A 13,881-nucleotide genomic window follows, 5' to 3' on the forward strand; every position below is an offset into this window, starting at 1 on the left:
GCTTCCTCCCTCTCTTCCTGCAGGGGGGGGACATGCCTTCTCCAGGGTTCCCTGGTCAGAGGGGAGACCCAAGGTCCTGGCCGAGCCTCGGCGAGCCCCCACCCCACAGTCCCTGCGTCCAGGATGGTCTGCCCCTTCCCGGGGTCTGCAGTCCCCTCCAGGCCCCCCAGCAGGGGCTGAGCCCAGGGGTCTGCAGGCAACCTGTGTCCCAGGGCAGTTTGGACCACTGACCCCCCTACCCGCGGTTCAGCTGAGCTCTCAGACTCACAAAACCACTGACTCCCCAGGCCCTGCCTGGAAGCTGTGGGTGAGGAGGCCCCAGTTATGGGGTGACACAGACCGCAGTTCTGGCGCGGCGAGTGCCCTTCTCTGGGGCCAGCACAGGCCTGGCAGGGGGCAAGGACGCACCTGCCCCGTCTCCCGGCTTGGCTCGGCACACAGGCCCAGGGCAGCCTGAGGTCGCCACTTGCTCCACAGCCTTCCCTGGGGTTTGAGGCCCTCCATGCTGGTGCAGGCCCCAACACCCGCTCCTGAGACGGCAACAGCCTGGCCCCGGTGGCTCTGCTGCAGCCGGAGAATCATCAGGGAGCCTGCCCAGAGACAGCCCTCCCCACGGCCCATCCTTCCACGGTCCTGTCCCTCCACTGACCTGTCCCTCCACTCCCCACGTCTCCCACTCCACCATCTCTCCACGGTCCTGTCTCTCCACAATCCCATCTTTCCACACCCTGTCTCTCCACGCCCCCTTCACCAAGTGGGAGCTGAGGCCGCAGACGGGGCAGGGTTCCAGAGTCCAGGGTACGAGGCGTCTGTCCACACCGGGGCGGGCAGGCCGGGGCCCCACATCCTCACTGAAGGACAAGAGTGGGCCTGAGGGACAGCAGGTGGGGCCAGTGCACACTGTGGGCAGAGCTATGTCCCTCACAGGCCCTGCTGGCCAGCGACCACGTCCCGGGCATGCGGGGAGGGAGCCCAGTGGTGCTTCAGGATCAGAAAGGGTCGGGGTGTTCTTTGCTGGGGTCTGGGATGGGCCCCCAGGAGCTCCCCTGCAGCCTCAGTGGGCTGGGCAAAGCCAGGCCTCCTGCTTCTCCTTCAAGGCTGGAGGACCCGAGGCAGGGGACACTGCTGCAGCCAGACCCCGGCCCGTGGCCCTCCACCGCCCCTAGAGCCACCCGCTCCCCCTCAGGCCGAGACGCTGCGGGCACAGCTGGACGAGGCCCACGAGGCGCTGGCCGCACTGCACCGGGAGCTGCAGGGCAGCGAGGAGACCCAGGAGGGGCTGCAAAAGGAGGCCCGGGACGCCCGCCGGGCGCTGGCCGATGCGGCCCGAGAGAAGGACGCACTGCGGGATTCCAACACCGAGCTGCGGGCCACCCTCCGCCGGGCCGAGCAGGAGAAGGCCAGGTAGGGCGGCCCCCAGGAGCAGCTCCCTCCAGCCAGCCCGATTAGGCCCCGGGGGCAGGGCGGTGGGACACAGGCTGTCCTACAGGGCGGGGCCCGACGATGGTGCAGAGGGCCCACCAGCCAGGCCCGGGTGCCAGCTGCCCACCCAGACAGTCCACAGTGCAGGCCTGGGAAGGGGAGGCTGGGACGTCGCGGGCCTGTCCCCACCCTTGAGGAGTTCCGTCCAGTAGGGGAGACAGGCCCCGAGCGGCCGGAAGGAGACGGCCAAGGGCTGGGGAGCGAAGGAGGCCCCCCAGGGGCAGGATGGCCTGCAGGGTGCTGCGGCCTTCACAGAGAGCCTCAGAGGGGCCATGGGGGCCGGGACGGGGCTGGGGAGGGGGCTGAGACCTAGGGAGGGGGGCTGAGACCCGGGGAGGGGGTGTAACCTGGGGAGGGGGGTTGAGACCTGGGGAGGGGGTGTAACCTGGGAAAGGGAGCTGAGACCCAGGGAGGGGGCTGAGACCCAGGGAGTGGGGGCACTGATACCTGGGGAGGGGTGAGATCAGGGAAGGGGGCTGAGACCCGGGGAGCGGGCGGCTGAGACCCAGGGAGGGGGCTGAGACCCGAGGAGGGGGTGCTGAGACCCGAGGAGGGGATGCTGAGACCCGGGGAGGGGTGTGAGACCCGGGGAGGGGGTGCTGAGACCCGGGGAGGGGATGCTGAGACCCGGGGAGGGGTGTGAGACCCAGGGAGGGGTGTGAGACCCGGGGAGGGGGTGCTGAGACCCGGGGAGGGGATGCTGAGACCCAGGTAGGGGATGCTGAGACCCGGGGAGGGGTGTGAGACCTGGGGAGAGGTGTGAGACCCGGGGAGGGGGTGTAACCTGGGGAGGGGGGCTGAGAGCTGGGGAGGGGGTGCTGAGATCAGGGAGGGGGGCTGAGACCCAGAGGGGATGGGCTGAGACCTGGGGAGGGGGCTGAGATGAGGGAAGGGGGCTGAGACCTGGGGAGCGGGCGGCTGAGACCCAGGGAGGGGGCTGAGACCAGGGGAGGGGGTGCTGAGACCCAGGGAGGGGATGCTGAGACCTGGGGAGGGGTGTGAGACCTGGGGAGGGGTGTGAGACCTGGGAAGGGTGTGTAACCTGGGGAGGGGGGCTGAGAGCTGGGGAGGGGGTGCTGAGATCAGGGAGGGGGGCTGAGACCCAGGGGGGGTGGGCTGAGACCTGGGGAGGGGGCTGAGATCAGGGAAGGGGGCTGAGACCTGGGGGTATGAGACCTGGGCGGGGGGAGCTGAGACCTGAGGAGGGGGCTGAGACCCGGGGAGGGGCTGAGACATGGCCCTGGCGAGCGGTGCGGCCATTGCAGAGTCCGACCCAGACAGAGCATGCCCGCAGAGGCTGGGCTTTGGGAAGCTAGGATGGCAGGTAGGGAGATGGCGGCCTGCTGGTCTCCAGGACGGTCCCCTGGGGGTGCCGGAGCCGCCCCGCGCTCCCCAGCCTGAGCCCGCCCTCACCCCTCCGCTCAGCTTCAAGCGCTCCACGGAGGAGAGGGAGCAGAAGGTCCTGGTCCTGGAGGAGGCCTGGGCATCGGCCCAGAAGCAGGCGGGCGAGCTGCGGGCCAGCCTGCGGGAGGCGGAGCGGGCGGCCGTGGACACCCAGCAGCAGCTCCAGGAGCTACGCAGACAGGTGAGGGCGCCACCCTGGGCCCCCACCCCAGGAGCAGCCCCATTCCCGCCTCCAGGCCCCCAGGGCACTGTCCCCAGGCTGGGAGCCGCAGCTGCAGTGCGGCTCAGACCCACGGAGCCCAGGTTGGGCCTGCCAGCGAGACATAAAGGCAAGCCCCAAACTCCCTGGCTTAAAACAATCGCCCTGATGCCCATGGAGCCCGGGAGCCAGAAATCCAGCCAGGGGTTAGCACGGCTCTGCTCCACAAAGATCACACCAAGGAGACCCAGCCACACGGGGCGGAGGGACAGATGGTGGGATTCTCCTGACATACCTTCTCTGGCACCCGGTGCCTGATGCTGGCTGTGGGGGTTCAGCCAGGCAGTGCCCACGACCCCCAGGTGGCCTGGGCTCCTCCCATCATGCTGCCTCCGAGCTCAGCGTGAACAGATGGGCACCACTTCATCAGCCGGCCTTGGCTTCTGAGGCCGCAGCCACTGACAAACCGCCTTGGTCTCAAGCTCACCCCAGGGGGGTCCTAGAGCCCCCCTCATGTGGGAGGCCTGCCAAACGTGAGCACACACTTTTTCAGCTTTCTACAGACACTGCAGTTGGTGAATCGCTGTAGGGACAGGCACAAGTACACTCCTTGTTCATGTGGCCTGTACACCAGGCATCATTCACCTCTCTGGGCTCCTCAGGGTCCCGGCCTCAAGATGGCAGGCACCAGCAGGGGCTGGAGAGTGGCTGAAGGGGTCAGCTCCTAGGGCCTGCTCTCCCAAGGGGTCAGCTCCTGGAGCCTGCTCTCCCAAGGGGTCAGCTCCTGGAGCCTGCTCTCCCAAGGGGTCAGCTCCTAGAGCCTGCTCTCCCAAGGGGTCAGCTCCTGGAGCCTGCTCTCCCAAGGGGTCAGCTCCTAGAGCCTGCTCTCCCAAGGGGTCAGCTCCTGGAGCCTGCTCTCCCAAGGGCGCAGAGCAGACTGCAGCCCTGAGTGCGGCGTGACTCAGCCTCCCCGCATTCCGTCTGCTGCCCGGGTCAGCTCCTGGAGCCTGCTCTCCCAAGGGGTCAGCTCCTAGAGCCTGCTCTCCCAAGGGCGCAGAGCAGACTGCAGCCCTGAGTGGGGCGTGACTCAGCCTCCCTGCATTCCGTCTGCTGCCCGAGAGGGGGGCCTCTCCCCAGAGCATGTGAGCAGGGGCGGGGGTCAGCACAGCTCGCCAACTACCCCAGCCCCTTCTGGCACAGGGGCCCAGGCAGCCCCATCACAGTGGCCCCTCCATGTCCAGGTGACGACGCTGGAGGCAGAGAACCAGAGAAAGAGCCGGGAGCTGGTGCGGCTGCAGACCCGGGGTGCCCAGGAGCCAAGCCGGCAGGAGGCCCTGGCACTGCAGACGCTGGTGGCTGAGGCGAAGGCCGCCCGCGAGGACTCGCAGTGGGAGGTGGGCGCCCAGCACCTGGGGCTTCCGTCTGGCCGGAACCGGACCGTGCGTGGGGGCCCGGGCACCTCCCGAGGGGCGGGGGCGGCTGCATTTATTCCCCGTTTGCTCACGAGTATTCAGAGGCCCCTCAGCCGACTGCAGAGGGGCACCCTGGGGGCTGGGGCACAGGTCAGGCTGTGGGCAGGGTCTGCAGCAGCAGACAGGGTGTCCGCATTGGGAGGGACAGGGCGGATGCTGCAGAGGCATGGTTGGGTCAGGGAGGGCCCGTCTGCCCCGGGGCTGCACCACCCAGAGGAAGGAGAGGACAGTGGCCCAGCGGGAGGTCCCTGGGGACAGGTCCTGGTCGGGGGCAGGGGGCTTGGGGGGTGGGAGTGAAGTGATCGGGAGGAGGGGTGGCCTGGCCACTGGCCTGCGTGTGCTGACGGGACAGCATTCCGCTGGTCCTGTTTACCCCTTTGGAAGCCCATGGCGGGGGCCCTGGACTCAGGACGACAGCGGGTGAGCTGTGGCAGACTGGCCTGGGGCTGGCCCCGCACAGGCCCCGGAGCAGGCGGCCTTTGGCCATCACCTTCTCTGGCGAGGGTCGTGTGGCTGCCAGCCAGGCTCTATGCTGCCTGCCGGGACCTGCTTGGTGGTCCTGGGGTGCTCTCCCCACCTGGGCTCAGGGGTCCCCGCTGCCAGACATGCTTTGGGAGGCAAGTCAAGGGTCCCCCGGCTGTGACACCCCAAGGACGGGGTGAGGCCGAGATGCCTGGTGAGTCTTGGAGGGTCTGGAGCCCCCACACCCGTCCCACAGGTCCGGAGGCTGCGGCGGATGCTGGCAGAGGTGGAGGCCCAGGCCAAGACCCGGGAGAAGCACCTGGAGCGGCAGCTCTGCGAGAGCCGAGGGTCCGAGCGGGCCCTCTGGGCTGAGCTGCGTGGCGTCGCCCGGAAGCTGCTGCAGGCCGATGGCGTGGCCGACAGCCTCCAGGCTCGCCCGGACAGGGCCTGTGGCCGGGCCCACGGCCTCAAACAGGAGCCGGCCCGCGCCGAGGGCACCCAGCGGGAAACGGAGGACCAGCGGGGCCAGCTGTGGTCCATGCTCCGCCCCAGCGTGGGGCTCCACGGATGGAGCCCTGTGGCCTCTCCTGAGCCAGCAGGGCCCCCCACCAGAGGTCAGTGCCCTCCACGCCCACCCTCTCACCCACCCGGGGCGCCCCAGCCCCCCCGGGGCTCTCCCTCGCTCCCTGAGAGTGAGGCCAGCAGCGTGAGGGGTCGGGGCGCCTGTGCCTCTGTGTCCACCCCCCACCGTGCCCAGCGGTAGTCCGCGCCCCCACCGCTCCCAGTGGCCATCTGCACCCTCACTGCGCCCCCAGCGCACCCAGCGGTCGCCTCTGTCCTCAGGCTCAGAGGGCCGGTCCCGCTCGCTGCTCTGGTGGCTCTCGCCCGGCCCTGGAGCCCGCAGGGCAGAAGGGGCCCGGGCCTCCATGAGGGACGCCCAGAGGGACCTGACGCAGAAGCTGTGGGATGCCCAGTGGGAAGGGTAAAGGGAGTTGCTAGGACACGCCCGGGGGGCTTAGCAGGGCGGGGAGGAGACTCTCACTTGGGCTGCAGGCCTTCTGTCTGTCCCCCCTGGCTCTGCTGAGACCCTGGCGGGACCCAGTGGGACAAACACCACTAAACACTTGAGCCACTGGAAGCCCAGCTTCCCCCTTGTCCAGCTGTCTCTGTGCTCCGCCAGCCACAGGGCCCATCCTCCGAGGACCCATCCCAGGGGCTGGCCAGGTTACCCCAGAGTGCTTCGGTGACCTGCACTCTGGGGACCAAGCCCCCACCCTGCTGCCCTGGGGACCCCCATGAGCCCTGCCCCGAGCAGCCCTGAGCTGCCCCACCACCAGCCACCAGCCGGGCATGTGGACTGTCTGCCCACCCACGGGCTGCCCCCAACCTCAGTCCCCCCCAGGACGTCTGGCGCTCCCAGGCGGGGGGCCTGAGCGCCTGGTAGGGCGAGGCTGAGAGCGAGCCCACCTGGGCCCTCAGCCGCATAGGGCAGCTGCAGAAGGCGCTGGCCGTGGCAGAGAAGGGGACCTCCTACCTCTGCCCTGCCCCGGGTGCCATGGCACGGGTCATCCTAGGAAACGCCAGGCTTGGGCCCCAGGGGCTGCCCTCAGAGCACACACCCACCGAGGGCATTTTGCACTTGGCAGCCGGCGGTCTTTCTCAGCCATGCTTCCGCATCACAAGAGAGTCTAGTCCAGAGACCTCCAGGGCCTCCAGACCACGGCGCCCAGCTCGTCTGCAGTCACGTGGCCCTTCCCCCGCTAGGTCCCTGCCCTGCGTCACCCCCTCAGAGAGAGGGCCGCTGCCCTGCTGGTCACCCCGCCTCATTTCTGTACCCTCCCCCTACTGGGTCTGCTCAGGAGGCAGGCCGGGGCCTACCACAGCGTCCAAGGGAGGGGCTTCCGGGGGCAAAGCCAGAAGGAGAGAAGGCTGGGTGGGGAAGGATCACCTCCCCTAGGGACCTTGAGCTTCCAGGCAGGACAAGTAGAGCAGGGGACGATCAGACGGAGGCCTCTCCACCAGCTGGGTGTCGGCCACCTAGACCCACGGCGCCTCAGTCTCCTGGGCCATGCAGGTGCCTCCCGAACCTGGGAGCCAGGCGAGTGGCCCCGCTTGCCCCCCAGGCTGGCACCAGGTGGAGGACAAGCTGAGCAGTGCACAAGCCATGTGGGCTCTGCAGGAGGAGGCGCTCCCGAGGCTGCAGGCGAGGCGCCCAGCATGTGCGGCGGGCTATAAGAGGTGGAGGCTGCAGGTGGCGAGCACCCACACCCCAGGGCAGTGGGGGGACGGGGAGGCCGAGAGGGCTGCTGAGGAAGGAGAGGTTTCAGCTGCACGTGGTCAGAGGCCGCTGAGCTGGCTGAAGCAGATGGCCCCCAGGCACACTGGGCCCCACAGAACTGACTCCTCAGGGTTGACCAGAGCAGAGCATCTTTGAGGTGGTCCAGCCCTTACTTTACAGACTGGGGAAACTGAGTCCTGAGCAGGGAGCAACTTGGCCCCCAAGGCACAGCGAGCAAGGGGCAGGGTCAAGACAGGCTGCAACCGCCCAGATCTGTGCTCTCAGGGCAGGGAGAGGTGACACTGGCCCAGCCTAGGCGCTCTCCAAGTGTGCGGGGTCGGGGGTCAGGTTTACCCGCCGTGGGACCAGGTCCTGGCTGGGAGCTTGTGAGGTGCCCAGGCACTGGGGGAGGGGCTGAGAGAGCAGAGGAGGGGCCCAGGCTGTGTTCCGTTTCACATGTATGTTCACGTGTATCTGTTCCACGCACATTTAAAAGCCGTTTCCTGTTTGCAGGTTACAATTTTCAAAATGTCTCTATTAAATTAACCTCACAAATGCAACTTTCACATATTCCATCCGCATTCTGTCTCCTGAGTTTATCAGAGCTAAGAATCACATGTTGAATTTTCCCACTACAATTACTGGGAGGCAATGTCTCCTCTTATTTCTATCAGTCTTTAATTTCTGATTTCTGTGACACGCTCTGTCTAACGTGAACTGGAAGCTTCTGTGCCCTGTCCCACGCTATTTGTCTTGAATTCTACTCTGCTCCGTGCTGGCAGTGCCACCCCACCCCACCACCCCGACCTTGGACTCTGCACTTGGCTCTGTGTGTATTTGGCTGTCACTTCGTCAGCCTCCCTTCAGTTCAGCTCAGTCGCTCAGTCGTGTCCGACTCTGCGACCCCGTGGACTGCAGCATGCCAGGCCTCCCTGTCCATCACCAACTCCCGGAGTTCACTCAGACTCATGTCCATCAACTCAGTAATGCCATCCAACCATCTCATCCTCTGTCTTCCCCTTCTCTCCCGCCTTGAATCTTTCCCAGCATCAGGGTCTTTTCAAATGAGTCAGCTCTTCGCATCAGGTGGCCAAAGTACTGGAGTTTCAGCTTCAACATCAGTCCTTTCAATGAACACTCAGGACTGATTTCCTTTAGGATGGACTGGTTGGATCTCCTTGCTGTTCAAGGGACTCTCAAGAGTCTCCTCCAACACCACAGTTCAAATGCATTGGTTCTTCAGTGCTCAGCTTTCTTCATAGTCCAATTCTCACACCCATACATGACCACTGGAAAAACCGTAGCTTTGACTAGATGGACCTTTGTTGGCAAAGTAACGTCTCTGATTTTTAATATGCTCTCTAGTTTGGTCATAGCTTTTCTTCCAAGGAACAAGTGTCTTTTAATTTCATGGCTGCAGTCACCATCTGCAGTGATTTTGGAGACCCCCAAAATTAAGTCTGTCACTGTTTCCATTGTTTCCCATCTATTTGCCATGAACTGATGGGACCAGGTGCCACAATCTTCGTTTTCTGAATGTTGAGCTTTAAGCCAACTTTTTCACTCTCCTCTTTCACTTTCATCAAGAGGCTCTTTAGTTCTTCTTCGCTTTCTGCCATAAGGGTGGTGTCATCTGCATATCTGAGGTTATTGATATTTCTCCCAGCAATCTTGATTCCAGCTTGTGCTTCATCCAGCCTGGCATTTCACATGATGTACTCTGCATACAAGTTAAACAAGCAGGGTGACAATATCCAGCCCTGACGCACTCCTTTCCCGATTTGGAGCCAGTCTGCTGTTCCGTGTCAGGTTCTGACTGTTGCTTCTCCGCCTGCACACGGTTTCTTGGGAGGCAGGTCAGGTTTTCCGGTGTTCCCGTCTCTCGAAGAAATTAAAGCTGTGTGCTGACTGCACTCTGCTTCTCTCCCGTCGCTGACGGGACACTCCCTGCCGTGACGGCCCCTTTGTGTCCTTTTACTTGGGGGCCGTGTATGCGTGTTTCCCCCACCCCAGCCCCCCTTCCCTCCAGCGTCTGCACGTGGCGTCACAGCTCCTCCCCTTCCTGGTCGCCTCTGGGGCAGGCGGCACTGTAACGGAAGCACTTTGCCTGCCGCTCAGTGTTAAGCGTGAAGAGAAAGCGTGCATCTCCTGAGCTCAGGGACCCCTTGGCTGGACCCTGGGCCTCCCAGCTGCAGAGCGTGTACACCTGTGCCTCTGGGCCTACAGAGCCTGCTCTGCTCTGGGCGGTTCCCACTGAAACCTCGCTGCAGCCCGCCCTCCGCTCGGCCCTGCCCTCCTTGCTGACCTTGAACTTCACCTTCCTGTCACCGTGCTTGGGCACTCAGGGTCTCAGAGAGCTCAGCCGCCCTGGCTGCTCTCCCTGCCTCCCCGAGGCCCTGGGCAAGCCCTCATGTTTTCACTGAGGATGGTTCACTCTCTGGCTCCGGCTCTGGTCTCACCTTCTTGAGAAAGTCAGTTACCGTTTTCTGACACGATTCGCATTTCTCACTTTTCAATTCAAGACCCTCAGATCAGACTCTGGGGACTGGCTGCTCTCCTGAACCATAGCTGACAGCAACTCACTTGCTAATTCTTTTTCCTTCTTTCAAGAAGGGGGTCTGATCTGGTCTTGTTCCAAGCTGGGGTACAGAGGAACCCATCAGGGGTTTCATGCGTCTCTGCCCAGACATTTCAGGCTCAAAGGAAAGGCAGAGAGCCAGATTCCAAGGGGAGCCACGGGGGGCCGTGGGGAGACATGAGAGAGCCATGGGGAGGTGTGGGGGAGCCACGGAGAGATGTGTAGAGACGGGGGGAGATGTGGGGAGCATTGGGAGTTGTGGGGAGGTATGGGGAACCATGGGGAGATGTGGGGAGATATGAGGAGATGTAGGGAGATGTGTGGAGATATAGAGAGAGATATAGAGATATGAGGAGATGTGGGGAGAAGTGGGGAGATGTGTGGAGACATGAGGAGATATAGGGAGATGTGTGGAGATATAAGGAGATATAGGGAGATATATGGAGATATGAGGAGATGTGGGGAGATGTGTGGAGACATGAGGAGATGTGTGAAGATGTGGGGACGTGTGTGAAGATGTGGGGACGTGTGTGGAGATGTGGGGAGATGTGTGGAGATGTGGGAGATATGAGGAGATGCAAGGAGATGTAGGGACATGTGAGGAGATGTGGGGAGATGTGGGGACCTGTGTGGAAACACAGGGAGATATGAAGAGATGTGTGGAGATGTGGGGACATGTGTGGAGCTGTGGGGAGATATGAGGAGATGTGTGGAGATGTGGGGACATATGTGGAGATGTGGGGAGATATGAGGAGATGTGTGGAGATGTAGGGACATGTGTGGAGATGTGGGGACATGTGTGGGGATGTGGGGACATGTGTGGAGATGTGGGGAGATGTGGGGACATGTGTGGAGATGTGGGGACATGTGTGGAGATGTGGGGAGATGTGGGGACATGTGTGGAGATGTGGGGACATGTGTGGAGATGTGTGCAGATGTGGGGACATGTGTGGAGATGTGGGGACATGTGTGGAGATGTGGGGAGATGTGTGGAGATGTGGGGAGATATGAGGAGATGTGGGGAGATATGTGGAGATGTGGGGATATATGAGGAGATGTGGGGAGATATGAGGAGATGTGTGGAGATATGTGGAGATGTGGGGAGATATGAGGAGATGTGGGGAGATATGAGGAGATGTGTGGAGATATGTGGAGATGTGGGGAGATATGAGGAGATGTGTGGAGATATGTGGAGATGTGGGGAGATATGAGGAGATGTGTGGAGATGTGGGGACATGTGTGGAGATGTGGGGAGATATGAGGAGATGTGTGGAGATGTGGGGACATGTGTGGAGATGTGGGAACATGTGTGGAGATGTGGGGACATGTGTGGAGATGTGGGGAGATATGAGGAGATGTGGGGGAGATGTGGGGACATGTGTGGAGATGTGGGGAGATATGAGGAGATGTGGGGGAGTGGCACCAGAGGCATTGCTGAGTCCCCCAGAACTTTTCTGTTCCGGGAATAGGGAGTGCGGCCTGACCTCAGAGAACAGCTGGAGCCCTTCCTGGTGACTCAACCCCTATGACCTTGGTCCCTGAAGGTCAACCCCCAACCCCTGCACCCCTCCAGCCTGGCTTCTGAGGTCCCTACAAGGGGGTCCCACATGGGATTCCTACATGGGTCCCCACATGGGCTCCACTCGGGTGCTGACAGCATGTTCAGGATGTTGTTTCCATCTCTCTGCCCACACTCATTTTTTGCTTGGCCAAGTGTTTAGCAGAGCATGTGTGCTGAAATCTATGCATATTATGTCCGATTTTTCTAAGAACCCTGGCAACTATCGATTCTCCTATTTTGGGGCCAGTTGGCTTCATCTGTTCTCCATCTTTCGGGAACCCTCAAAGTCCCTGACTCCAGCTCTGAGGAAAGTTTCCCAGTTTCTGTGATCTGCTGGCCATTGCAGTGGGCGCCGGGGAGGGGTTTCAGGCGCCCCTAAGTCAGCAGAGGCCCCTGGCACGCCCGCACTCCCAGGGAACCTGAGCTGCAGTGTTTCCCGCTGGCCGGGCACTCAGGACTCACGGCCACACACCCACAGCGCATCCAGGCCAGGTGGCCAGGCTGCCAGTGTGAGCTAGAGCGAGGCCTGCCTTTTACAACATCTTTCACTTTCACGGACTGGATTTTCCCCCGTTTCACATAAGCCAATGTGTTTGTCAAGAGAAAGTTAATTAAAAACATATTTTTCTAATTAAATGGTAGGCTGTGCTATGCAAACAGTAAGATTCTTGTTTGAGAACAAACCACCCCCCGCTTCCCGCCGTTTCCAGGGCTACCCTGGGAATTCAATGGATCAACAACACAGACCCGAGCCCTGAGGTTAGGACACGCGCGAACACAGGCCCCCGGGGGCCCGGAGGCCGCTGGTGGCCCAGCCAGCGCAGGCGCAGCGGGGGGCCTGGCGCCCGCCCACTGGGAGAGGCTGCCCGAGGCTGTCCTCGGCCCAGAGCCAGGTCACGGCCTCAATGGCTCGGAGGGCTCGCGGCGGCCTCCTGGCACCCAGGCACGCCACGTCCACCAGGTCGCCACACGCCCTCCACACCCTCCTCTTCCACAGAGAGCTTGCCTCCAGGGCCTGAATCAGGCTTCCGTCCAGGTTCTAGAAGCAAAGCGGGGAGCGGCTCGGCCTCCCGGGCTGGAGGCACTGGCCCGCGCTGTGGCTGGAGTGGATTCCTAATGTTTGATCAAGAATGTCTGTGTTCCTTTAGGGTGCCATACTTACCCGAGTTCTTTAATATGTTACATGTATTTTATTTTCATAAAATGAATTGATGAGCTTTCCATGTTTTTCTGTCACCTGAGAGAGTCTAAACTGCCTCAGAGTTAAGCTTTCTTGAAAGGCTGCATTGAACTTACCCGCAAGCTCCCTGCCTAACCTGTCGTCTTAAATAACCATTTGAATTCCCTCTCCCAACTCTTCCCCCTTGGTCTGTTTCAGTTTTCCATCTCTTCTGGGGTCAGTTTTTGACATTTGGAAGTCACTCATCCCATATTTTTTAATGCACCACCAGGGAATCACTCTCATATTTAACCATTATTTACACGTGTTGTTGTTGCTCATTCACTAAGTCGTGTTTGACTCTTTGCAAACCCACAGACTGCAGCACACCAGGCCTCCCAGTCCATCACCATCTCCCGGAGTTTGCTCAAATTCATGTCCATTGAGTCGGTGATGCCATCCAACCATCTCATCCTCTGTCGTCCCCTTCTCCTCTCCTGCCTTCAATCTTTGCCAGCATCAGGGTTTTTTCAAATGAGTCAGCTCTTCGCATCAGGTGGCCAAAGTATTGGATCTTTAACTTCAGCATCAGTCTTTCCAATGAATATTCAGAGTTGATTTCCTTTAGGATGGACTGGTAGTTAGATTTCATTTATATCTGTAGTTACATCTGTTTCTGTCCCTGATGTTAAGAGATTTTTGTTTCTATTTAACTTGCCAACAGTTCATCTGTTTTATTGGCCTTTTCAAAGAATTAACTTTTATCTCTTTTCTCCTTTTTGTTCATTTTTATCCCTAATAACATCCTCTTTTTGTTGTTGTAACATTTCTGATTTCTTTGATTATATAAGTGATGTATTTATGTTTGGGCTTATTCTTTCAATAGTAAACGTATTCAATATTAGCCCATTTTCCTTCATCATGGTTTTCAATATAATTCTTCCCCCCTCCCTTTTTTTTAACCAATTTTCTAGGAGTTTGTGTCTTTATTTCTTCTTTCGTTCAAAGGTTATTTGTTAATGGAAGAATAATTAAAGCTTGTGTCTCTTTTCGTCACTTGTCTTACTGGAGAGCGAGCTGGCTCTGGGCGGTTACAAGCTTTTGATCGGCTTCCAGATAATCTGCTCTTTGCTTACGCGCCTGCTCTCTCGGTTGTTGATTTTGGTTGTTGGTTTGTTGGTTCAGTTTTGTCTACTTGTTTGTGGTACATTTGGAGGGAAACTGGACAAGTTGATAGCAGTTTACAGAGAATAGATGTTTGAGATTTTCCAAGGGATTTTGAAAGA

The 13,881-nt window shown here is 60.6% G+C and overlaps 1 protein-coding gene across 6 annotated transcripts in view; it reads left to right on the plus strand.

The window, feature by feature from the left end:
- CROCC2 (ciliary rootlet coiled-coil, rootletin family member 2) overlaps positions 1-13,881 on the plus strand; it is a 68,259-nt gene that overhangs the window by 45,506 nt on the left and 8,872 nt on the right. For 4 of the 6 annotated variants that reach the window (XM_019958043.2, XM_019958044.2, XM_070787065.1 and 1 more), the window contains exons 22-25: positions 1,187-1,404; positions 2,908-3,067; positions 4,327-4,479; positions 5,276-5,633. In XM_019958043.2, coding sequence (XP_019813602.2) covers positions 1,187-1,404; positions 2,908-3,067; positions 4,327-4,479; positions 5,276-5,633 — 889 coding nt within the window. Of the gene's footprint in view, positions 1-1,186; positions 1,405-2,907; positions 3,068-4,326; positions 4,480-5,275; positions 5,634-6,665; positions 7,864-12,973; positions 13,647-13,881 lie in introns of those variants that run through there. The other 2 variants (XM_070787066.1, XM_019958040.2) reach the window with 2 other exon arrangements.

Source organism: Bos indicus, chromosome 3 (assembly GCF_029378745.1).
Source record: "Bos indicus isolate NIAB-ARS_2022 breed Sahiwal x Tharparkar chromosome 3, NIAB-ARS_B.indTharparkar_mat_pri_1.0, whole genome shotgun sequence".
NCBI lineage: Eukaryota > Metazoa > Chordata > Mammalia > Artiodactyla > Bovidae > Bos > Bos indicus.